This window comes from Elgaria multicarinata, chromosome 9 (genome assembly GCF_023053635.1).
Source record: "Elgaria multicarinata webbii isolate HBS135686 ecotype San Diego chromosome 9, rElgMul1.1.pri, whole genome shotgun sequence".
In the NCBI taxonomy this organism is placed as follows: domain Eukaryota; kingdom Metazoa; phylum Chordata; class Lepidosauria; order Squamata; family Anguidae; genus Elgaria; species Elgaria multicarinata.
Window position 1 is genome coordinate 69142205 of NC_086179.1, and position 25854 is coordinate 69168058.

The following is a 25854-nucleotide window of genomic DNA, read 5'->3' on the forward strand; positions in this document are numbered from 1 at the left end:
AAATATACTTAATGAAATGGGTTTCTTGTTTTGTTTTAATCAACAGGAAACACAAAGAAAAGTAAAAGATGGTCATGCTATAAGAAAATAAATGCACATAAATATGGATGATAATTCTACTGCAAAGCAAAACAACTGAAGAATTTGTGACGGTAACATCTAACACCCAGGGGTCTACACATTTTGGCTTGGTAACCATGCAATGTTGCTTGTAACCGGAAAGACTGGCTTTTCTTGCTTCCTGCTCCATAGAAACAAAGTAAATTCTTCGGACAATGGAAGACTCTTGTGGCAAAGTACACTGGAAGCTTCCCCCTGTTTTGTGTGTAGCTAAAATGAAATTTCTGTTTGCCACGATGACTATATTTGTGGGCCACTTCTAAAATCCCTTCCCACCTTGACAGCAAATATTAATAAAACCACCACCAAAATATGTACATTCTAATACCATACAGTAAAACTCTAATACCATACAGTTAATGAAGCAAAACTTTCTGGTTGCTACTACTTCCCTCAGCCCCACATTGTTCTGTAGAAAAAGCCACTCTCTGACACTGGGGGACAAGTGGCAAGGGGCTGGTAGGGCTGGGGTGATCCCTGCCCTGCTCAAGCCCCACATGCTACTCTTCTTGGGATACATTTCTCCCTTCCTTCTTGCAACAGGCAGCCCGGAGCTGAAATTTGGCAAGCGCCTTCTGTGCTGTTACTCATTTTTTGAAACATAAATTTTAATATGTTCACAGTTTCACTTACCTCCTGCCCGCCATCCAGAATACACAGTTTAGCAGTTTGCTTCTTGGCATCTACCAACACGTTGAACATTGTGCATACAGAGGAGGGAATACGCAAATCTGTTGATTTGTTCGTCTTTTGTAGCTTGAGTTCAAAAGCAATTCTCGTTCTATTCATTAAAACATGGGTATTGCAATAGAAAGGTTTGTGTCATCATTCTAGATAAACGAAGTGTAAAAGCAAAGCCATATTTAAACCTATTTATTTCAAAATATGAAAATCAAAGTAGGAATGTTTAGGTTCATGCTATTTTAAGTACTGGAATTAACATATCCAGGAATCCTTATGAAACTTTCCAGTGTGGTAGTTTGATAGCCCTCTCAAGGTTAGATGCTGATTTAAGTAAATAAATGCATGACACAACACAACACAGATAAAACACATCATAGCTTGAATGCTTTCTGACAGAGAAGTTTTCTGCACAATTTTCAAATTGGACAAAATAGAATATAGATTTTCATGTAACATTTCAGGTAGTTCTGACAATTTAAAATATATGCAGTTAGAGTTTTAGTAAGCGTGACAGGTTTTGAGAGAGAGAAACGTGTATAATAATTGTTCCTTTACACTAAAGAACTCCCTCACAGATGTAATTCAGAAGTAACAGTGTCAAGAAGCGATATTAGAATTGCTCTGAAAAGAAATAACTAAGGATCAGCGCACATGTAACTGTCCTTCCTGTCATCAGGCAACGTTAAATCACTCCATAGGATGGCAAGCCATGTGTGCAGTGGATTAGGAGATTTTTTACCATGCCTGCATCCTTTGTGACAGGATGGTGAAACATGCCCAGTTTGGACGTGAAATCATTGTGCATATTGCTCAGCTCACCATGCTTTATGGAACAATTTAAAGTAGCTTCCGTGTGGCTGACTGTTGGGACAGATAAAATAACTTCTTCACACAGCATGTTGTTAAGACTATGGAATTTGCTGCCACAAGTTGTAGTGATGGCCACCAACTTGGATGTTTTTAAAAGGGGATGAGGTGCAATCATGGCGAACAAGGCTATTAATAGCTACTAGTCATAATGGCTACATATGAACTCCAGTATCAAAGGCAGTATGCCTCTGAATACCAGTTACTGGGAAATACAACTGGGAGGATGCTATTGCACTCATGTCTTGCCTATGGGCTTCCTATTGGGGCATCTGGTTGGTTGCTATGTGAACAGAAAGCTGGACTAGAAAGGCCTTGGTCTGATCCAGCATGGCTCTTCTTATGCTCTCATATAACATGAATCCTGCCCTTTTGTGCAAGACTGTTATAATTCAATGCACAGGATTATAGCACAATGGTTTGGATCTTCAGATGCCTGCTAGCTAACTCATTCCTTCCTTCATGCAGGTGGGCTTAGAACCATCTTGAATCAGCACCTTGTAGTAATAACTACTATAACAATAACTACTGCTACAATGAAACCTCCAAAACCCTGTAGATCCAGGGTGGTGAACCTTTGTCCCATGAGCTTAAGGCGGAGGCTCACCATCCGGCCCACAGAGCCTCTCTGGATTCCCCCTGAAGGAAGCCTCACTGCATGAAGCCATGGACCTGGAAGGAATGGCTGTTCTTCCCAGTCCTGGCTAAGTCTGTTTGTGCCACCCTATGAGGTAATGCACAGCATGTGAACCAGTGCTGGCCAAGCCCCTTTCTCTGCGCTGGGAGAAGTACAGAACTCCATGCCAAAACATCTGACCTTTTTGGCACTCCAGTGGCCAACCGTCTGCCTGCGGCAAGCCCACAAGTAGGACTTCTGATCCTATTCTTGGAAGGGGAAAGCTCCCCAAAAAACTAATACCCGTGTTTGAATGTTGACTTCCAAGCAGGGCCAGCATTAGAGATATGCATTGTTAGGCCCCTACCAAGGCTCACAACACTGCGGGGGGGGGGGGGGAATCACCAAAACCTGAAGCAGGCACTGCTTTCAAATATTGCATCACTTGCATGAGAAATTCAGAAAGTGCATCTATACCTTTTGATGCAGGCTTCTATCATATCACTGGCCATGAGTTTAAGTCTTTGCTCTAAGTGGTGGGCAAATTCTGGTTCTGGCCAGTGGAGATCAAAGACAAACATCTGTAGTGCATCGAGTTTCCAGAAGAGGTCTTCTGATGTTGCCGAGCCATTACTACAAATAAAAATAAACAAACATTGCTAGCAATATTTGAATCACAGCACTAGATAAAACAGGAATCACTGTCATTTTGCTTTGGCCTTGAAGCAATCTAGTCTTACATCAACTTTAGCTACTGTGGCACAAACAGTGACTCGGTAGCAACAGCTCTGTGAGGGTCTTTCACTTGGCAGGGAGGAACCATTGTTCTTTTATTGCTCTGCTGCTGTACCACTCTGCTGTGGAAGCACTCATCTAAGACTTAAAAAGAGCTGCAAATATCAGCAAGGTTGATTTAGCTCCTCGAATGCTCTTCATGCCCCTCTCTCCAGCACTAGAATGCATATCTACCTTAATTTTTCATTAAAAAAAGAAAGGACTAAGAGCAACATGGCTACTCCCCCTTCCCTTCAGCATGGCCGCTGAGCCACTATTTGAGTAGGACTGAGCCAAATACGCATCATTTTGGGCTCAAAGAGTATTGGTAAAAGGTTTCCTGCTGCCTATCTTTGGTCCTGGTAGTGATAATCGCCACACTCCTTACCATTGTTCAGTGCCCTTCTACAAGTGACAGCAGAATGAGGGCAAGCAGCATAGCTCTTACTCCCATTTGACTTCAGATGTCATCATGTAGTCAAATCGGACTGGCAACGTGGCTTCGTCCATGGAAATGAAGGGATTGCTTCCTGCCCTCACTCGTGCTTGGGGGAGGTTTGATGACAAGAGTGGCAGTGAGGTCCAACAGAAATACGTTGCCCCTCCATTTATCACACCTGGCTCGATCCCGAGAAGCCTGCCAGAGGTCATATTGAAAATCTCAACCTATTTTGTGTAGGAGGGAAAATATGCAGAAAATACAAAAGAGCATAGGGCTATGTCAACAACCACAAACTCAATAGAGGCAAGGGTCATAGGTGATTTTTTTTGTTCTCACACCCAGTGTTTCATGGACAAACTAGCTAAATATTAGCAGATTTGAGGACGGCCTAGTAAATAATAATGGATATGGATGGACAACAGACTAGCAGATGGGAAATACTGATCCAGTTCATCTCTGGCAGCCCTACAGCTACTATTTTATAATGAAATATTTTTAAATCATGCACCATATTTTAAATCTTACATACACTAGGGTCTGCATTTCACACAACAGTTTTTGCTTCTGCTACTGCACACTATTTCTCTAGTGCACATTGCATTACGAATATACATTGCAATCTGATGGGATTATGCAAAGAATCAGGAAGTGACTTTGGTATGACTGTGTATGACCCTGAAGGAACGTCATTGGGAAGTGATCATGAGGCATTACACAATCAAATTTGGCGGACCAAAACTAGACCTCAGTCCTGAATTTTCTTGATACTGTTTCCTTCATTTTAACTCTATAACAGGTTGCGCTGTTATGATCCTAAAACAGAAGAATCCTAACCCTCAGAAACGTTAATAGCTACTATGTTATTTAAGTTCTGTTCCACCACTTTTTCTATTCAGAAAGCCATTAACTGATGGAAGAATACTTCTATGTTCCGAATATTTATTTTTCATATGAAAGACAGGTTGCTACTTTTAACTGTAGTTCTTTGAGTAGTCATCTCTGCGCCTACACAGAGCCTCAATTCAAGAAGCTTCTATAGCTGAGAAATATTGATGGGAACCCATCTCCCATAGTCCAGTGCGTAGTGGGTTTCTGCTTAATCTATCCAGTTCTTGGGACGGACATTGTGGCCTCATAACCAAGAGAAAATGACAAAAGAATACTTTTGGTGCCCAACGTTGAAGTTGAGTAAGACACCAAAGAGGGGATGGCGAGTGGGTTGTATGAATGCATAGATGACCACTTGAAGAATTACAGCTATAGGTAGTAACTGGTCTTTCTTCTTTGTGGTCTCTACGCATCACACATATAGGCTAATAGCAAGCTACCTCACAACACAGTCGCGCCATCCTTTTGTCTACAATACAGACGAAAGGATGGCATGACCAAAAGATCAACTATAGTAAGGGAGGCAATGGTGATCTTGGAATGCATGTAAGGTCTTAATTTTGTGTTGACTTCCTGGAGTGTTAAATAAGTATATTGTTGTGGAAGGCACAGACCTTTGTCTGTTTAGGAAAAATATAGCTAATTAGCTTTTTGTATACCGTGTAGATATAATACCGGAAGATGGTCTCACCTTGAAAAACTTAATAAAGAGAGATTGCGAGAGCTTTCCACTGCCTGTTGGCGGTAAGTTGTCTGAATAAAGCAATTTACAGTGTTCCTATCTTGTGAGCCAGCCAAAAAAATAAGAAGTAAATGAGAGTTGTTACTGTGGAGTAACTCATATCAAATGTGTTTACTTTGGAATTGTTATCTTTTGCAGATTACTAAGACCGACGTTTTTGAAGAAGATACTTCGAAACAAGGAAGAACATGAACCTTGTTGACTAAATTTGGTCTTAATATACTGTTTATGTGATTAGGTGATAGTGTCTGATGTCTATGGGTCAGATTTCAATGCAATGACTGTTTAAATCTGGTTTGAAATGATTGTTAATTACAATTGAATGCTATACTGATATGTAATGAAATGCTATACTGATGTGATAGTGGAGTGTTGTAGACTTGTATTAGTATTGTACTTAAAACAGTTACTCTATTATAAATAAGTGTGTATAATTTTTGAATGATGATTTATTTCATTGGGTTTATTTTGTTTCTACGGTGGTCGCCTTTTGGGTTCCTTATGGCCAAAAGAACAGTCAGCTCTAGCCCAAACATCCAGTCTATAATGCTGAATAAAAGTAGATGGTGTCGATCATATTGCAGCACAGCACACTTCAGGGATGCTGACCCCTCTGTTAAATGTGACCAATGTTGCTACCACGTGGGAAAAGTGAAGTCATTCTGGGGCAGACAGTTCGAGCTCAGGTAGCTCATATGACAGCTCTATAGTCTTAACAACCCAAGATGTGGGGCGCTGAGTCAAGAGAGGCTGGCCTTTATGCTTGCCACCGTAGAAGATAAAGAGGCAGGGTGACAATTGAAATTATTCAGTCCTTGACTTATAAAAGGCCATGCCATGATGAACATTGAGCGTATGTAGGGTCAGCTCCAAAGGTGTAGAAAGGGTGGCAAAGAAAGTATGTAAAACAATGTCCTGCAGATTCGACATTAGGTAAAAAGGCAGGTTCAAGTCTGAACACCACTTTATCTCAATGAAAAGTGAGAGAAGGCTGGTCCACCTTGAGAGCACAGAGCTTGCTGGCGTGGTGTGCAGATGTAATGGCCACCAGAAACACCACCTTCCACAAGAGGAGGCGTAGGTCTGTAGTTGGCAGTGGCACAAAGGGCTTTGATGAAAGTTCCTTAAGCACTAAAAAAGGCTCCAGCTTGGTACTGTAGAACAGAAAGGTAGTGCCAGATTCCTGACCCCGTCAACGAATAGCAAGAGAGCTTTCCCTACAAGGAGCATGCAATGGCGTTCGAAAGAGAACTGAAGGAATAAGTGGGAAGCCACTAGTGACAGGCACGCTGGATGGCATGAGAAGGGTTCCTGCCAAAATTCCTCAGGTATAGAAGCTTCCCGAATTGAAGCTTCATGCAGTCACAGGAGCCCATACTGTATATGTGAATGCAAAGATGACCACAAAGAAGATTTTCTACCAGGTATGAGATGAGATTGAATCTTGGACTTTTGTGGTGCACAAGTAGACAACATACAGCCTCATCTAATCTAGGCTATCCCTGCATTCATTAATGGTATTTTACTTTCAATCTAGTGATGAATTCAGGTTGAAGGAGACGAGGCAGATGAACCCAATATGGTGCAGGTTTAATGTGTCAGGATTCAGCCCTGCTCAGAACTGGAATCTGGGATGTCCTCAGAGGAGCAGGGGGAGTGGGATCCCCAGCAGAACCCTGGACTACCTGCAACCCTGAGAAACTCAGGATCACAGGAGTTGAAGAGACAGTGCTCCAGGCAGGAACTTTATGGCTGCTGGTGAAGTACCCAGCTAGCTACACATGGATCTACTCTGAAGGATCAGGGAGTGATTGAGAACCAGCAAGGGGCTGAGCCTCCAGCTACTATATAATCTCTCAGTCTCAACTGAGCCATTGCTGAAGCAACAGCTCCTTTGAAGCTCCAAGTGCCTATGCACGGCATTCTTCCTGAATTGGCGAAGGAAATAGAATCACTTTCTACTCGGGCAGAACTATATGCATGTGTTTGTGGGGAGAGGATGTACAAGCCTTGAGCTGGAATGTTCATGCACCTTGAGGTGCATGAAGAACTTACGCTGGTGATAAAAAGCCTGCATGGTGAAATGTCTGCTCCAGCTCATTGGGTTGGATCCAACCCCTGCACAAGTGGATGTTTGCTCATGCAATAGGACTTCCCCACTCTCCTCTCCCTGCACCCTCCCAAATCTGCTCCAGGGGATTCCCCCATCTCTCTGGAGTAAATTTGTGTGTGCGCGTGTGTGTGCATGAGGGCTCTCCACCCCGCCTTCTTCCGCCGAGCTCTCCGACCCGGCCGGCGAGGAGGTAGGTGGGTGGCGGCGGCGGCAAGGACGCCTCTTCCTCGTATCTTCTCCAGGCAAGCTACACGATCGCTTTGGGGCCGCACTGGGGGCACATGGAAGCGCTCTCAGTACGACGTGTAGAATCCCCCCAGATCCCAGATTCCTAAACGGCTTATCACCGTATCTTCAACATTACGACATTCCCAAGAAAATGAGTGTGAGCTAGAGGAATGCCTCAATGCTATCAGCTTTTTGGACCATCCCAAACTGGCACTGAGGGTTAAACGACATGCTACATTAAATGCATAGCGTGTGAGTGATTCTAACACCTTAGTTTAATTTAGTGAAAGCATGTGAAGTAAACAAAAATGTTAGGATCATTTACTACATAACTAACGTAGTGTATAGTTTAGCCCTTTGGTAGCATTCTTGCCTTGTTTCACAGGGGAAAATGTGTTCTATTGTATTCTCCTAGCTATTTCTAGTGTGCTTTATGCTGTTGAACACAGGGTGCTGGTGATATCATCCCTTTGGGGAGGTCCCAGGCAGCTATGATGGGCAGTAGCTCACTCATCATCATTCCAAGAAGACACATTGCTCCCAATGTCCCCTCGTATCAGACTTCACCCCTTTTTGTCCATACTCTCTGGGCATGTCTACACCAGGAAATATCCCGGGGATTGTCCCAGGGGATCCCGGGAGCAGGGAGGGATGATCCCTTCATTTCCCCAGGATATTGCCATAGCCTTTTTTCTTGGTTTTTCCCATGGTCTCGGGATTGTCCTGAGGCCATGGGAGGTGTGGGCGGCCGTCCTGGTTTCGTCCCAGCTCCTCGGGAACCAGGCACAGGGCATGGAGCTCTTCAAGCGCTCTGTGCCCATCGGGGGTAGGGAGGGGAGCAGGGTCAGGGCTTTTTTAAATAATAATTTACTTTTGTGCTGGAGCACAGGTGTGCTCCAGGTCCTGCCTTTTTTTAAAAAAAAATAAAGGCAGGTGCAATGTCCTCCTTCCTCCCTGGATGTCACGCACCACATGTGAACGCAGGGGGAGGATCTCGTGATCAGCATATCGCGAGATCCTCTCCGTTCCCTCCCGGAACACTAGGAGGTGGAGACATGCCCTCTATCTCAGCAGAGAGGGACAAGTGCAAATCTTTATTCCACCCCCAAAATATCCCATCATCACTAATTGTTTTTATGAGAGCCACACTCAAACCCTTCATTCTGAAACCTTTCATGGGAGTCAGTTCTAGGTGGCTCACATGACACAGTTTGGCCATTCATCAGGTAGAATAGAACACAAGGGCACAATAAAATGCCCCCTATGGAACCTAGTTCCAGCCTCAGCTTAATTCAACTGGGCCCTATCTAACTCCCCCTTGCCTATACCCAAGCACTCCATTTTATTTGATAGGATCTAGGAACTATGGGGTACTAAGAATCTTAACGATATTTTGTCCCAGTGAGCAAGTGTGCTATTCCTACTCCTCTGTTGACATATCGTTTTTAGTCCACAAACCCAACTGTTTACCTGCTGAGCTTTTATCTGATTCAAACTCCATAGGAATGCAACTTTGCCCTCTTGCTATACATGGCTGCTTATATTTCTGATGGTTCTCAGGCTAGTTCAGAATTATTATGTAGGATTTGTTCAGAACTGCAGAATGAACAGTGAAGGGGAATAAACGAATATATTTCAGCAAGAACTCCTATCCAGGCTAATTATATGTTCTTACCTTTTGCAACACGTTGTTTCAACTCCCTCCTACTTCTAGTGTGTTTTCCTTAGACAACTCCAAGAATAATTCAGCGTGCTTTTCATGTCTAGCCAAGATATCCTCTGTGTTAGCCTCTCAAGGGACTAATCAGAGAGAACACTGAATACTACACACTGCATTTTGCTCTCTTAATACCTCCTCAACCTTGATGCACAATGCCCCAAACGGACCATTAAAGAGGAGGACCAGCAAAAACAACTAAAAACAAAGTAATTATGTTCCTGAGACTGTGTAATGATAGATAAGAACACACATTTACTGTTTCTAACCATACACATACAAATCCATTTTCATGTGAACAAAAATATCAGCAGGTGTGTACATGTATTTATATATTTACAGTACTTTTATGCCACCTTTCAGGGCAGGCCCCCTCAAGGTGGCCTACAAAAATTAATTAGCTTCATATACATAGCAGAGATATTATACTTTCAAACAATTTAGAGCACAATCCACTTGCAGTGCTTCCAATCCAGGCTTCCAATTATCTTCCTTTTACCCATTCACATCCGATCCTTTTTGCCATGTATACCTACCAAAGTTATTCTCAGCCCTTTTGCCTTCCCTTACCCTGTCTCTACCTGCATCCTTGGATTTTCCAATGCCTCAGTCTGTGAAACTTTGCTCTAACCATGGAGAGGGCAAAGACTGGAAAGACTGCAAAAAGCAAAGAGTGGAAATACTTCGGAATTTCAGCAGCACTTGTTTCAGGTACAGTTAGACTATCTTAGCCTTATTCAGTCATTAAAAAAAAAGGGTTAAAGTCAGCATGCATGGGGAGGGAGCACTCCAGACCTACATCTCTCCCTTGTCGCATTCATCGCCCTCTAGTTGGTGATGCCTGTCTGAAGAGAAGAGCCTCTTGCATCTGTGAGGGTCTCCAAGTGATTGAGAATGCTGGAAAATCAGGGTTCTCAATCACATGAAGAGCCCCCACGGACACACGAGGCTCTCCTCTTCGGACAGGCAACCATGAGTAGATGGCAACAAACACAATGACACTGTTCAGACGACATGCTAAGCCATGGTTAGGTCACAAAACCTTTTGCAGCTAATGGTTCGTGAGCGACTTTAAACTGTAGTTATGTAGCCACCATGGTTAGGAATGGTTCACACAACACACTAAGTCATGATTCACACAACACATTAAGTCATAGTGTTTAGCTCAAAATGCGTAACCACCAAGGCTTAGTGTGTTGTCTGAACAGGGTCAAAGAGGGAGACAGGCAGAGGTAGAGCACTTGGGCCATTATCTTCCACCCCATCTGAAGGCGGAAGACTAGCTTAGTGCATACAGGGGAGGTCTTGTAGCTCCAAGAGCTCTGTCCTCCAACATCTCAATGCTGGTCCGTGCCCTCCAATGTTGCCACCTGAGATGGTTACCTCATTCTTTCTAATGGTAGGACCAGCCCTGATGATATAAGGTGTATATGGCATAACTCTTCTAATATTAAGTAATAGTCACAAAAATATAATTCTGAAAGAGTAAGAAATATAATCTTTCAATAAATATGGGCATTAAAAACACACTCACCTTTAGCCACACATATCTAAATCTTTATAAAAAACTCAGTGTAACTTTCATGATAACCATGAAGTTCTATGTAGGTAACAGTTGACATTCTGAACAAACAATAACTTTTTAAATTTTGAACATAATGACATCATGTCATCGGGGGGGGGTGTTAACCAGGAAGATGCAGTTTGTGTGGCTCTGTGTGTGTGTGTGTGTGTGTGAGAGAGAGAGAGAGAGAGAGAGAGAATTTGAGCTCACCGTAGCCAACCCCCCCACAACATGTAGCTAGGCACTGACAGCCCTTTTCAATATTATTCCTTAAAGACATGGGTGTGCACAAAATCACATTAGGCCAATATTACATGAAATTAGACATAAGAATCAGAAAGATATCTGCTTGTCAAACACATGGAGCCTGGTCTTACGATGTTATATTGCTCCTGAGTTATACTTGAATGACCCTGTTCGGAAGACACACTAGGCCGCGGAGGTTAAGCATTTTGAGCTAAACATTATGGCTTAGCATGTTGTATGAACCATGACTTAGGCCATAGCTAGACCTAAGGTTTGTCCCAGGATTGTCCTGGGGTCAAACCTGTTCATCTAAGTGCCACACAGGGCATCCAGCGCTCAGGCAGGGACGAACCCGGGATGATCCTGGGATAAACCTTAGGTCTAGCTACAGCCTTAGTGTGTCATGTGAACCATTCCTAACCATGGTGGCTACATAACCACAGTTTAAAACATGCTCACTAGCCATTTGCTGCTTAATGGTTAGTGGCCTAACCATGGCTTAGTGTGTCGTCTGAACAGGCCCTATGTCACACTTCCCACCAATCACTTGCAAGCAACTTAAACAGATGCAGGTGTCAGTATTTATTCTGGCACAGAAAGATTAGATATTACTCTGAAGCAAAGCCAGTAAGAGCAACATCTGTAATTGATTACTGGACAAGCAACAAAAAACTGAAGGCATCATTAATATATCTGGCCAAATTCTTAGGGTCAAAACAGATGACATGCCATTAGCAAATGCAACAGCACTCATCTCTGAACATCAGACACAGAGGGAATGCTAGAACACAGCTTGCAAAAAATACTGAAACTAAAAATTATATGGGGCTTGTATATTTACCATAAAGTTTGATTTAATCCTGGGTTTAAAAGATGAATAATGATGTAACCCATTTTTCCTCTAGAATAGTCATGCTTGCTGAATGCTTACAATGGAAATTTTTTAAAACACCCTAATAATATTACCTAATAACATGTAATGCATAACTCTGAAATTGTTCATTTAAAGGACAAAAAATTGCTCTGATTCAGTTTTTTTTAAAAAATAAAGAAATAACTTCAGACAGCCACAACCTAGTGGGAATGGAACTCCATTAATATTGGAAGCATCCTATTAAAAGGCAGACTATAAAAGTCTCACAAAAATAATGCAACCAATTGCTGCTGCTATTTTCAAAATTCTTTGGCACATGCAATGAATTAGTAATAACATGCCAAAACAGAAAGAGCTATTGACTTTTAAAAAAACACCTACTCAAGTACAATAATTTAAAGTGTTTCCACACTGCTTATTAACTAAATAGGAATAATTATGTAATTAAGGGTGATGACTGCTAAGTATACCACAACAAACCTTTGCCTAGTTAATTTTAAGCATCATCCTACTGAGATTTTACACACTGAAAAGCACAACCCAACGACATTCCATGCTTGGCTTTCAACCAAAAAGCTGTAATTTCCAACCAAATGATCACAAACACCATGCAATCCAAATACAGCTGTACATGACACCAGCAAGGCCGTGCAGAGCTGAGACACACCACACACACGCACACACTCAACGTTTAAAGATCAGTCAAGAATACACACGTGGAATCATATAAAGAAGCCATCCAGGTTGGTGTAGAAAAACTAGGTATCTGTGGAAGATTAAGAGGCAAACTTGGAACTTTTGGAAGAGCTACATTGGGAAGACTGTTGGTGATGGTCCTGTGAAGAAATAAACAATGTAGGGGTACAATAAAAAGTAGATTTTAAAAAGGAAAGTTGAGGACTACTGCAAACCAAATTGGGACTAAAGATATTACAGATGCAGTCGGCTTAGGCCTTGCAGGAACACTTACTTGACGGGCTGCCATGACTCTTGTTCAAGACCTCTGTGAAGGGACTGGGCAATGGATGATTCCATGAGATCAATGTAGCGGATGACCAAGGGAACAAAAATCTCTTGCAAGTGCTTGTGAAACTTTCCATTGCACAAAAGTGCTTGAAAAACAAAAACAAAAACAACACAAACACAAATAGTTTGCAATTACTTCCCTAGCTTTTTTAAAAAATAAATAAATAAATCACTACATGCCTAAGATGAAAGAGACTGCAATTATTTCCTGACAGTGTTCTGTCATAGGTTACTTACACCTTCATCATAAACATTTAACTGCTTGGGGTTGTGTGAGGGCACCATCATAGCAATCTTATGCCATCTTGTGTGATATTGGTCTGACATAGTCCTTGATGAACTTCCATCAAAATATACTTAAGAACATAAGTAGTGCCCTGCTGGATCAGACCAAGGGTCCATCTAGTCCAGTAGTCTGTTCACACAGTGGCCAACCAGCCATCGGCCAGGGATGAACAAGCAGGACATGCTGCAACAGCACCCTCCCACCCTCAATCCTCAACCAGCACCCTCAACCAGCACACTTACCTACTTAGTGTAGCAAGGCTTAAACACTGATCTATTAGTGCTAGTTACATCTATTAGATGTGGGGTTCTAGTCACGGGGGTGGGATTTGATCCAGAAAGAGGTCTGCAGACAATTTTCACACAAATTGTGATGGCTTTGATTCATCTTGATGGGGCTGAACATAGGATCAGAGTGCCATGCACACGCTGGCACTGTTACTGCATATACTTAAACATTTCTGTTAAAATTTTTTTTTATTTTTTTATTATGAGCTAATTATGCAATCCTACGCATGTTTAGACAGAAACAAGTCCTACAACTACCAGCATGCCCCAGCCAGCATGGTTGGCTAGAGCATGCTGGGAGTTGTAGAACTTGTTTCTATGTAAACATGCATAGGATTGCACCTTATGTGTCTCTTTAAGGTTGCAATTCTATGCACACTTATTTGGGAATAAGACTTATTGATCTCAATGGAACTTCTAAGAGAACATGCACAGGATTACACGGCAAGTGTATTTTCTGATTTGGAACTGTAAGCTACAGTCCTAAACCTAGATATTTTTGTTTACATCTATAGGCTTCAATACAACTAAGCACACATACCTTGGGCATAGGACTGCAGATGTAGTATTTATATTGCTTTTACTTTGATATTAGCACAACATAGAGAAATATGGTGCAAAACAAAAACACATACACACACCACGAATATTATTTAATGAAAAAAACTAAACCAGGAGTGAGGAACCTGTGGCTCTCTAGATGTTGTTGTACGATAATATCCCTTAACCTTTGACCATGCTGGCTGAGGTAGATGGGAATTAGAGTCCAACAACATCTGGAGGGCCCAGGGTTCCACACCCCTGATCCAAACAGTCACATCACCTAATCTTAACAACAGTTTATAGCAAGCATGGAGGACACCTGGTCTGCAGGGTAGATACGGCTGTGGGTGATTTCTCATCTAGCCCAACAGACTTCTCTAGGCCCTGCCCCCTCTCCTGACAGAGAAAGCTCTTATCTCTGATCAGTTGCTGATTGGAGATAAGAGCTCTTCCCTTGTGGGGAGAGGGGGCATCACCTGAGGAGGAAGCTGCTGAATGATTCAGTCCTGCTTATGTCTGAGGCTTGGTCTCCTTGCTTCTCATGCCTATTTCTGAGTAGACATGCAGAGGCTTGGTATTGGATACTATCTGAAAGGGTTAATGATTTAATCCTGCTTATTTCTGAGTACACATGCAGAGGTTTGTCCTGCTTAGTTCTGAATAGGTTTAAAATGGGTGAGAATAACATTTGGCTACACCACTTTGCCTCTGCTGCCACCCAGAGATGGAATGCAGCCCCCGTTTCTCAGACTGGAATTCATCTCTTGGACTGAAAATGTTTCCCCAACCCTGGTTTATAAAAACAAACAAGCTTCATAAACCATGGTTTCAAGTTAGCTTGGGTCAGTGAATTACAGTTAAGACTAACCACAGTTTGTCTAGGTTCAGACATAATGCTAAACTGTAGATAGTTAAAAATGGAAGGAAATGCTTCCAATCTCTTCCTCTTGTCGGTGCTGAAGTGAGACTGGGCAGCCTGAGGCTCAACTAATGGACCGGGGTGGGTGGGTGGGGTGGGGTCAGAGATAGGGAAAAGGAAGAACAACATATACTTTGATTTTATTCAATCATTTGCAAGTGTATTCTCTAGTCAACGCTTAATGAGATTAGCTGTGGTTATGTATGCTTCTTTTGCCTTAGCTTCACCCTTAAAATGCTTAAATATGTTTTATTTTATTCTTTATTTTGGGATGGCTCAAATATTACAGAAAACAAATATAGATTAAAGAGAGGAAGCAGGTGGTCCATGATCATTTCCCAAGGTAGATATTGAAAGTTTTTTTTAAAAAAAATCTGAAGAACAGGGGGCCCAATCTAAGAGATACATCCCAAGATCTCTTAAAGTTGTTGATTATGGTGAATCTATGATCTTACAAGTGACCCTGGAGTGCTACACTCTGACCACACACTGCTTCCAATCTGCTGCCACCTCAAAGCAACCATTGGTGTTGCTTGTGCAGTCAGCCTGCCCCTGGTGAAAAGGGGGAGAAGTGGGAGAGAAAGGAAGTTAAGAACACAAATGCTGCAATATTCAGCAGCAGAGGAGAGCAGTATATTGCAGTTGTTACAATTCAAGCACATTTACTCAGAAATGATTTCCACTGAGTTCACTTGGACTTGCTCTCTTGAAGGGTTAGTTATTGAATAATATCCATAAAAACAATGTGGTCTAGTTGTAAAGAAATAGCACAGACTCAGCTACCATAAACTTAAAATGGGGTTTGCACTTAGGCATATTATGCCATCAGCAAAGTATAGTCTCCCAAAGTACCTGCACTGACCCAGTGCACCTGCTCTCCAGACACCACTGACCGCTGTTTTTATGTAAGCCTTGCCAGCAACTACCCATGGTTCTTGATGCTACAACACAGTACTCCATACCTTCAGTCCTGTACCCTCTCACTCCCAACCTCTTCCTGAACCCAGCCACTTCACTAAACTGTTCTTGGCTCCACAGCTCCTCTGGACCTTGATCTAAAACCTGAAGGGAACATAGCTCAGACAATAGATGGAGCAGATGCCCAGATCTCACCTTTGCTGCTGCCAATGACAGCCCCTCCACAAATGACCAAGTGGCACTTTGGAGCAACTGTGCAAATGTTGTTGTTGTTGTTGTTGTTGTTGTTATTTTGCAAGTGTGCAAATGCACATTTATGGCTGTCTGACAGGTGTAGTCTTGCCTAGTCAGTTTCCTTGTATGTTTCATCTGTAAACCAGAGTGGAGTGGAGGCGGTAACATACATGGAAAATGACAAGGTGAGATTGCATACAGACTAATTTGTGCATAGTTGCTGGGGTCCAATTGACAAGTTGTGAATTGAAAAGCACTGAAAGGGATGGGGGCAGCAAAAGTAGGTGCACCAAAAGGTGGTGGGACAATATCTCTCCCTTGACAATGTGATCCTGGCACTTTTAAGTGTTGAACTGACACTTCTCAGTGCCCTCCACCTTTTCAACATTTCCCTGAGTCTTCAGCTATTCCAGTATGGGAAAATATTACCTTTTTGCAGCTCCTTTTCAGAGCACTTACTGGATGGAGTGAATGGGGGCTCAGGGCAGTGTGTGCGTGTGTGTGTAAGTACCAGTTGTGCTGGCACCCCATTTGCGCCATCCCATTCTTCCACTTCCATAAGATTTTCTTTTCTTTCTTTTTTATTGTCAGGGTATTTATGCAATAGTTTGGACTGCGAAATATATGCACATTTAATAGCTGGGAAGTAAATGGAAGGGAAATTTGCACACCTGCATTAACTGTTCCATTACTGCAGATGCACAGATTTCACTTCTATTTAGTTACCAATCATTACATTTGTATATTTTTCCCTTGCATTTATTTACCAGATGCACAAATTTTCCTGACATTTATTTGTTAAAAAACCCTTAGAGAGGAGCATAATAGGATGGAGCAAATTTGGTATCAGCGCATGTTCTTCTTGGTAACACATGTTACCAACACATGTGCTAACACATGTTCTTCTTAGTAATATCTTAAACGTCATACCTTAACTTCATGTTTTCAGACTCTAAAAACAGAATGTTTTTAGAATTGTGTATTCTTGGCAGATATAGTAACCATTCTTGGTTTTATTACTGGCTGTTGTTACTCACATAGCTGTTAGTCAGCTGGTACAGCATGTGCCTTGACCTGGAAGTTACTAGGCCAGGAAACAGCACTGTGAAAAAGTCATGGTTGAACTCTGGAGCATGAATTCAAGTTAGGATCAACAGAACTGGGCAAGATTGGCCAGTGATCTGACTCAGTGACCTAATTCACACGACAAGTCTGACTCATCATGGGTTATCATAATGCAACTAATCAGGGCTTTAAAAACAGGAAGCTACAGCTTTCACCACCAACTTTCCCACAACATCCTGGATAAATGGTGCATTTGTGAGGTCTTTCAGCATGAATCAGCTATGAATATCCTGGAGGCAACAGGGGAAATAAATTTGGCCCTTCACTCTTTTGCTCGGCCTCCAATAGGATCTCTAGCTAATCTAGTTGCTTGCAGGTTAGACAGACAGTACAGTCAAGGTACAAAATACCATTGCAAACATTGGCAGGATCTACACTACTGCTTTAAAGTGCTTTATAACAATTTTGACAACTGTTGCGGCCCAGGATACACTTCATATACCATTTTCAAAACTGTTATAAAGCACTTTAAAGCATTTTAAAGCAGTAGTGTAGATCCGGAGAACTTTCAGAAAGGGAGAAACTGTGTTTCCTTACCATCACTCTGCTTCCTGCTTCCCTTCTGCATTTCAAACGAGCTGAATTACACAGGAAGAGAGCAGTGACCACGTGGCCTGTAATTTAAAATCTCCCAGCCCATATAGTTCACTGGGACACTCTAGTGGGTGTTTTATAGTGCAACTTTGACTGCACAAGACAGGAAATCCTGACAAATTCCAACATATTTCAGAATAATAGGGTTTTTGAATGGATTAACCTAGTAAAGGAGCAGGAGACACGCAGGAGGACCACACCATCGTCAAAATGACCAGCAAACTCCCGAGAGTGGCCAGTCACAAGCATGCTATAAATCACTCATTTAAAGAAGTTTATTGTGAGGATGCCTGAGCTTACTGAACAGTTCGCTGAAATGCCCTGTTGTAACCCCCTGCTCAGAGGAATTTGCTTTAATCAAGCCTCATGGGCAGGCTGGCAGGTGTTGCAGTTAAAACACTGCCGTAGGGAAATAAAGAGGGGAGCACAGTACATGCAAATGTGACACTGAAGCACCCCTTACATAAGCATGACTGCTGTCTTAAATTAAAACAAAGCAAGAGCCACACACATCTTTCCTATAAAATAGGGGCATGAGAGTGGAGGAGCTTCCATCTTCAAAGCTCACCAGCCAGCATTTTTCTACACCAGAGGACATGAAAGCTACAACACATTAGAGTGAAGATATTAGGGATGATGATCACATTCACAGGATGTAGGCAGGTAAAGGGGTGCAAGATGCACATATTTTTTACTTTAGAATAGTCAAACCCAATCACTCCTGTTTGATAATCCATATGATCACACTGTAAGCTAGTCCAGAGACAAGGGATTGCCTAAAGACACCCAGTGAGTTATTGGATAAGGAGATATTTGAATCAAAGATTTCCCAGCTTTGCCATTACGATATACCAGCTAAAGTAGTACCTTAATATCAGATTACCTGTCAGTGTTATGAATAGCAAACAGTTACTAGTTTTTGTCCAGAATAAGAAGCTGTCCATCATAAGCCTATCAGGCAGAGGTGCAGTAGCCTGAACTACCAAATAGATTAATGGGCTTATTTATGTGGGTTTGCATAGGAATAGCAACATTAACACTCACAATGATTTCCATCTAAATGTATGCAGATTTCTTACAGATGATGATATGCCGGCATAGATTTAACACAAACTAGACAGATGTGCATCAGAATGTGAGGTTTATCATCACTCCATATGGAAGGATTAATTATTAGACGGCAACTCTTCATCCAGCTTGCACATTTACTCAGTAAACAATTGTTATGGTAACATTTAAGATACGCATTTTAATGTCTGACCTTTAGTCAAGCAACATTCTACACCATTCTACCCCCCTCCCCCACCCATGGAGGTCAATGGCTTACCTTCCAAATTATTTCATCTGGTTTTAATGTCTAGCTTATAAAAACATCCAAATCCTTCAAATTGGTGGAAAGAAAATTACTCCAGGCAAAATTTCATTGACATATTGTCAACAATAAAAAATGTAATAAAATGTTATAATAAATAAATATTTCCTCCTAGCCCATTATGTAAATTTACACAGATTCAGTATTGTTACTGAGTTTATGCCAAAAAATGGCTTTCTGAAGCTATTTTAAAAACTACTATTTAGTTACTAGGGACAAAAAGAAGAAAAATAACATGCTATGGAGAATGGATCCAATTTAAGTTGTCTTTAGGCATTATGTGAAAAAGACGGCAATCTTCCCCAAATAGTTATAAGATAATGTGAAAAATAACTCCTTTTCTGAAACTGCATCATAGAATCATAAAATAGGAGAGTTGGAACGGGCCTATAAGGCCATCGAGTTCAAACCCCTGCTCAATGCAGGAATCCACCTTAAAGTATACCTGAAAGATGGTTGTCCAGCTGCCTCTTGAATGCCTCTAGCGTGGGAGAGCCCACAACCTCTCTAGGTAACTGGTTTCATTGTCGTACTGCTCTAACAGTCAGGAAGTTTTTCCTGATGTCCAGCTGGATTCTGGCTTCCTGTAACTTGAGCCCATTATTCCGTGTCCTGCACTCTGGGAGGCTCGACATTTTCTAACATGTTCAGTTCCAAGTTTCTAGAGAAAACCCGTCCAATATCTAGCCACATGCTCACCCCCAGTTTGCTCTAATCTGAAACATCAGTGCTTTGATCTAGCAGCAGTCTTGTATATACAGAACAACAGTTCATCACTTGAAAAACTGTCCTGGATACTGGTGCTCCAGAAGAGGGGTTTATTGTGCTCCTGTGTTTCCCTTCTGCTTCTGCTCTCCTGTGTTTTCCTACTGCTTCTGCACTCCTTTTGCTTCCAGAAAATATCCATACAGGAAGAAAAAAACAGAATAGCTGCACAATGCCTTTTAATTATTAGTGATAGGATGTCTCCATCTGTAAACACAGTTAGGGTCAGAAAAAGCCAGATCCAAAGATCTGCCTTCTATGCATGTAAGTAGACCACAGATGGGGCTGTGTACAGATAAGCTAATTTAAAATTGGATCAGATTATGGATGCACCTTGTCCTGTGCACAATGTCCAGTTGTTACTGCACTGAACAGATTAAAATGTGCATATTCTCCTTTGTCTCTTGATGTGAATGGGAATATATATCCCATGCTACATATCTGGAGCTACTGTACAGTACCCGAGGCATGCCTTTATCTAACCTTTTATCCAACTATCCCTGGATGAAGTCCTTTAAAAAGAATGAGAATTAGTGTTAATGAATAATAACCCCGGGCTTGTCTTGATGAGGGGAAAGCCCCAGGATGGAACCAAAGTGGTGCTAGGTCATTTATATGATGCCATCTGCATTGGCATTTCCCCAAACCTCTGAATTTAAAAAGTCAGCGATTTACCGTGACCTTTTGCTGTGAGCAAGGCGCCGATTTGCTGTTTGTCGCTTTGCTCCGGATTTTCAGCGGAAGTGTGTCCTGGACAATGCCGGCCCCTGATTGGTTGCCATGGCCGGACAGGAGGAGGGGGAAGGAAGGGGGGACCAGCGAGTTAAATGGCTGCTGGAACACCTCCATGCTTCTCTGGCTTGGGCAGAAGGACGCCCACTCCAGAGGAGTGCGTAAGGGGGGGCGAGTTAAAAGAAAGATTAAAAAAACACGTGGAGGACTCGGGACACACCGTGGTGCCCATGCAATGGTGCACAGTTGTGTGGCCGTGCACGGATGCAGAGCTGGAAAGGTTATTTTTTAAAAGTGGGGGGTACTCCTGTGGTGGTCATTCCATCCCAGAACCTGCCCAGGGACGAGAAGGAGGGGGGAAACAGCGGGGAGAGGGACGAGGCGCATGGGGTGGCAGTAGTGGCCCCTCCTCCTGGTGAGGTCTGAAAACCTGTATTTGCGCTCCTTGCCATGGGGATAACAAGAAGGAGCGCAAACGTGGGGGTTCGAGGGCTCGTGGCACCAATGCACCGCCATCAAGAACTGCCCAGAGAGCTTCGGCTATTGGGCGGTATAGAAATGAAATGAAATGAAATGAAATGAAATAAATAAATAAATAAGACATGGTCCCTTTTAGATTAGATACAGTGTAAACTACTTAGATACCCCAGAGTGCAGAATAATAATAATAATAATAATAATGTGAAGAAATCATAGGCTAGATCCTTCATTTCCCTTCAACTCATACACACTGCTTCAACCAAACAAGAATGCAGGTATTTTTGCATTGCAAGATTATGCTGATTCAAGGATGAATGTTTATTGGATAAATCCCATTCTTCTATATCATTTTACAAGTGTTGGTTGAGCACCCAGTGATAAATTATTTAATGCATACCAATGAGGACACTGTTTACACCGCATATATTTTCTACAGATAGTAATAATGAAGACAAATACTTAACCAAACTTATTTGGTACAGATTAGGTTTACAAAGCTTCATCCAGTACAACAGGAGTGTATTATATCATACTATAAGTTTTACATAAAAGCCCTTGGGCCTCAAATAGCTCAGGCTGTGGTTCTGTAGAAGCGTAGTAGTATATATCTAACTTGGAGCACTAATGAAAAGTATTTTCCCCCTGCATATGCGCTATACAGCTATTGCAAATATTATATATACGAAGTAAATAATTTGGAAACAATACCCACCAAGTATTATCGCAAAATAAAAGAAAACCAAACCAAAACAAAATGTATTAAAATAACTTGGGTGTATTTTCATACAAGCCAATGTGCATTATATAAATAACAAAAAATGCCATGAGAGTGAGTTACTGCAATTTGGACTTGACACAAAATGCCAGAATCATGCATTCCGGAGGGAAAAAACCAGAGCAAAAGCTGCTGGAATCCACATGGAATCATTATTTTGCAGAATTTCTAATATGGCATTATAGTGATATAGTTGCAAAAACAACATTACCTCTCAATTTCATTAAATGTTATTATATAGTCAATTTCATTAAATATTTTATACGTTAACACATACTCTAAATGTTAATGTACACACACAGACCAAGGTTATACTCATATTGGATGTATCTAGGAACTCTCTGCTGTTTCACAGATTTAGAGTTCATTGAAAGCTTAGGATAGAATGCATGCAGGTGTCAACTCTCCAGATTTCAAAGGCTGTAGATTAACTTCATGTACAATATGGTGACCTAACAGGTCTACATTTCAAAGAAATCCAAAAAATAATCTCTGATACCAGCCTCAGTGAGAGAATAACCCAGTGGGATTTCCACCTCTTCATTTCCTAATGAGCTTTTTGATAATGAGAGGTGATTTTAACAGTCACTCTGGGCTCTATTATGGCTAATTTGACTCCACTTCATTCTCCTTGTTAATTATTAACACTAGCCTTTTTATCCTCACGAGAACACATTCCAGTTTTTTTCCTTCTTTTTTTTTAGGTTTGTGTGAGCCTCTTTTTAAAAGAGGGTGGAAGTGTGCAGTGATAGATTTGTGCTGAACAGTTGAGCCACAACATTTGTTAGTCCTTTCGAGAACATTCTGTGACATCAATACTATAAGCGTGAGGCGTTCTCTCCGAGGGTTTTAATCTGGTAAATCTGTGAAAGGGGTGTTAATTAAAGACTAAGAACCATGGGATGTTTTATTTGGGAATCAGTTTCTTATAGAATGGTCATGTGCCACTTCCTAGAGACAGAAGGGTAACTAGGGGTGTTTCCAGACGGACGGCTCCTAGCGCCACCAATCAAAAGGCAATGTCAAACTATTCTGACTTTTCTTCATTAACAGATTATTTTTTTTTGTGGTAAGAAAAAAAGATGGAAGAAGTGGTGGGGAAATGTAGGAGGCTCACAAATGGAAGACACCACTATCTCAATACCGCACCTCCATAAAATTTCACAGATAAGGCAGTGTGATTTCATCATAAAAGCCCTTTCTGGAAGCACGCTAGGAACTCAAGACTAGGGATGGATAAACCTGTCAGTTTTGCTTTTGCCCTCATTTGAATTTTTTTAAAATCTCAAAATCTTTCTGTCTGGTTTATAGAACAACTTGCTAATTTTGATAGATCTTTATTAAAAACAAACCGAACAAAGTCTTAGGCCATAGCTAGACGGGGCGAAATCCCAGGGCGATCCGTGGGATCATCCCTGTGCATTCACATGACACACAGGGGATCCCGGGATCATGGAGGGATGATCCCTCCCTTACCCCTGGATCTCGCCCTGCCATTTGAGCCTGTTTTTTCTACGGTCCCGAGCTGATCCTGAGACCGTGGAATGTGTGCCTGGGCGTCATGGTTTGTCCCGGTTCCTCGCAGTTCCTCGCAAGGAGCTGGGAATTGTGCACGGGGTGCAGAGCTCCTCAGGAATACTGCGCCCATCAGGAGTGGGGTGGGGGGAGCGGGGATCTTTTTTTTAAAAAAAACACCTTATGTTTTGCGCATAACCACTTGTGCGCATCTTCTTCTTTAAGGAAAAAAAATGGCAGGTGCAATGCCTCTACCTCTCAAGTGGTTGGCTACACTGTACCTCACACTAAATTTTGAAGTGCTAAGCGCACAACATCCTCTGCCCGGTTGGATGCATCTCTCCGTTTCGGTTTCTCCCACATTCAACTTTTTTACGATCTCTCCATCCGATTTATAAAGAAATTTGTGGATTTTGGAACATTCTTATCAAAAAACAAACTAAACACAATTCTCACACTTGAGGGTTTGCTATTCAGTATTCATGAAAAAAGTATATTTTCTACTGTTATGCAAATGACTTCCACTAATTTTATTTACATCCCACACATCCTTTCAATTGGCACAGCATGGCATTCTCAAATGGTTTCTCTTGCCAGAAAGGATAGTTGGTTCTACCACAGTTGAACCAATGTTGAAAAATAATACACAGCTGTTTCTTATAGGCTAATTACATGTAAACTTACAAATGCAGGTAACAGTGTTCCAATGGCATTGGGGTGGGGGGAAGCAGCTTTGGGAGGGCGGAACTTGCAACAGAGAAGTAGCAGGAAAGGGAATATTAACCCTTTCCATGCCCAATGCTTGTCTGCTCCAAATCCCTTCTCCTGAAGCTGCTTTTCTTCCATTACAAAAGCATCAGGGCAGTTTGCCCTAGAATTGCAAATGCTTCAGGGTCCCTCAGCTGCACTTTATAATGTTACACATAATTGCTTCATTATGAAAACACTTTTTTGTCATTTTAATGAAATGTCTTCATTGCTTGAAATGGTTTCTTTGTAATTTTTCAAAGTAATTACATATTTAATTGACTGAAGGGGAGAAAAAGTATAAATTCAATTTCTGCAGTTACATTTTTTTATTTTTAAGCAATCAGGTGGCTTTTGGTGTGTTTGTTTGATGGCCAGTATTACTTGGCGGTCTGGGGAAAAGCATAATACAAGCACAGTATATTTTGAATACAGAGCATCAAAACTAGGCATGATGTTAAGAAGTGTCTCACACATATAGATCCTGTTCATGGGTTAATTAATGTGCATTGTGTGTGAGCCACCTCCTATTTGTATTAACAATCTTCAAATGCTGCCTTCAAGAGTTGTGCTACCTCCAGTATCAGAGACAGTAAGCACACCAGTTGCTGGGGAACATGGATGGGAGTGTGCTGTTGCACTCATGCCCTGCTTGTGGGTTCTTGGTCAACAGCTGGTTGGCTACTGTGTGAACAGAGTGCTTGACTAGATGGAATGTTGGTCTGATCCAGCATGGCTCTTATGTCCCGTGAAATCTGAACAGTGATATTTGGAGTTATTTGTGGGTTAAACAACTCCAACTTTACCTATGAACAAGCCATGGGTTAACTTGGGATTGTTTAGCCCACGAACAACTGCAATTAACTTTGTTTGGACATCATGGGAACAACTTTAAAGGCGGCATTTGAAGGTTATCAATGAAAACAGGAAGTGGCTCTGGTGCACTGCACATCCCTCTATCAACCCAAGATTTGCTGCCGACTGCAGCTGTGACATCTGAACAGCATGCTTACAGTTTCTGGATTCCACCATTATTGGTGCCATATTCTTACAAAATTATACCATCAGGTTATAGAACACTGAAGCCTTCAGAGATGAAGTTCTTCTCTACTAAGTACAAGGCAGGATGCTGGCAGATTTAATAGCAAGGTAAGTTGGGAGAGAGAGGCAGAGTGCCTGGAACATTTGTTGGGAGTAGGGGCTGAAGATCTTGGCCTTCATCCCCCTCCCCCATGTAACTTGTTGTATATTTATTTAGGACATAATAATATACACTGCAACTGTTAATGATTCTGCCTTCAAATTGAGCATTTGTACAACACTGCATTTAGTTTATGGCTCTGACACTGTGGCTGAAATAAACAAACATGGCAGGAGCTTTTCCATTTATCATGTTTGGGCAATTGTACCATGGCTTAATGAGCTATCATATGCCCATGCCTTCTGCACACACAGTCCCTTCTCTCTTACCCTTGCACTGCAATTAAACCCAGAATTCTCCAATTAGCCAGTTTCCCATTTTGTCCAAACTGGGAAACTATGGTCGCCAGGTTGTTGGACAAGTCACTCCCTCAAATGAACTCATGATGGTTTACAATCCTGTCTTGATCTAAACTTGTTAACAGAGTTAATGTTTTATTAGCTATGATTAATTCTATGGC

At 41.8% G+C, this 25854-nt stretch overlaps 1 protein-coding gene across 1 annotated transcript in view; it reads right to left on the reverse strand.

The window, feature by feature from the left end:
* The window catches only part of CADPS2 (calcium dependent secretion activator 2), a 348762-nt gene that overhangs the window by 63167 nt on the left and 259741 nt on the right, over positions 1-25854 (reverse strand). Inside the window, exons 20-23 of the mRNA XM_063134072.1 lie at positions 12846-12987; positions 12592-12711; positions 2765-2920; positions 754-901 (exon numbers count right to left, since the gene is read on the reverse strand). Of these exons, the coding sequence (XP_062990142.1) occupies positions 754-901; positions 2765-2920; positions 12592-12711; positions 12846-12987 (566 nt within the window). The remainder of the gene's footprint in view (positions 1-753; positions 902-2764; positions 2921-12591; positions 12712-12845; positions 12988-25854) is intronic.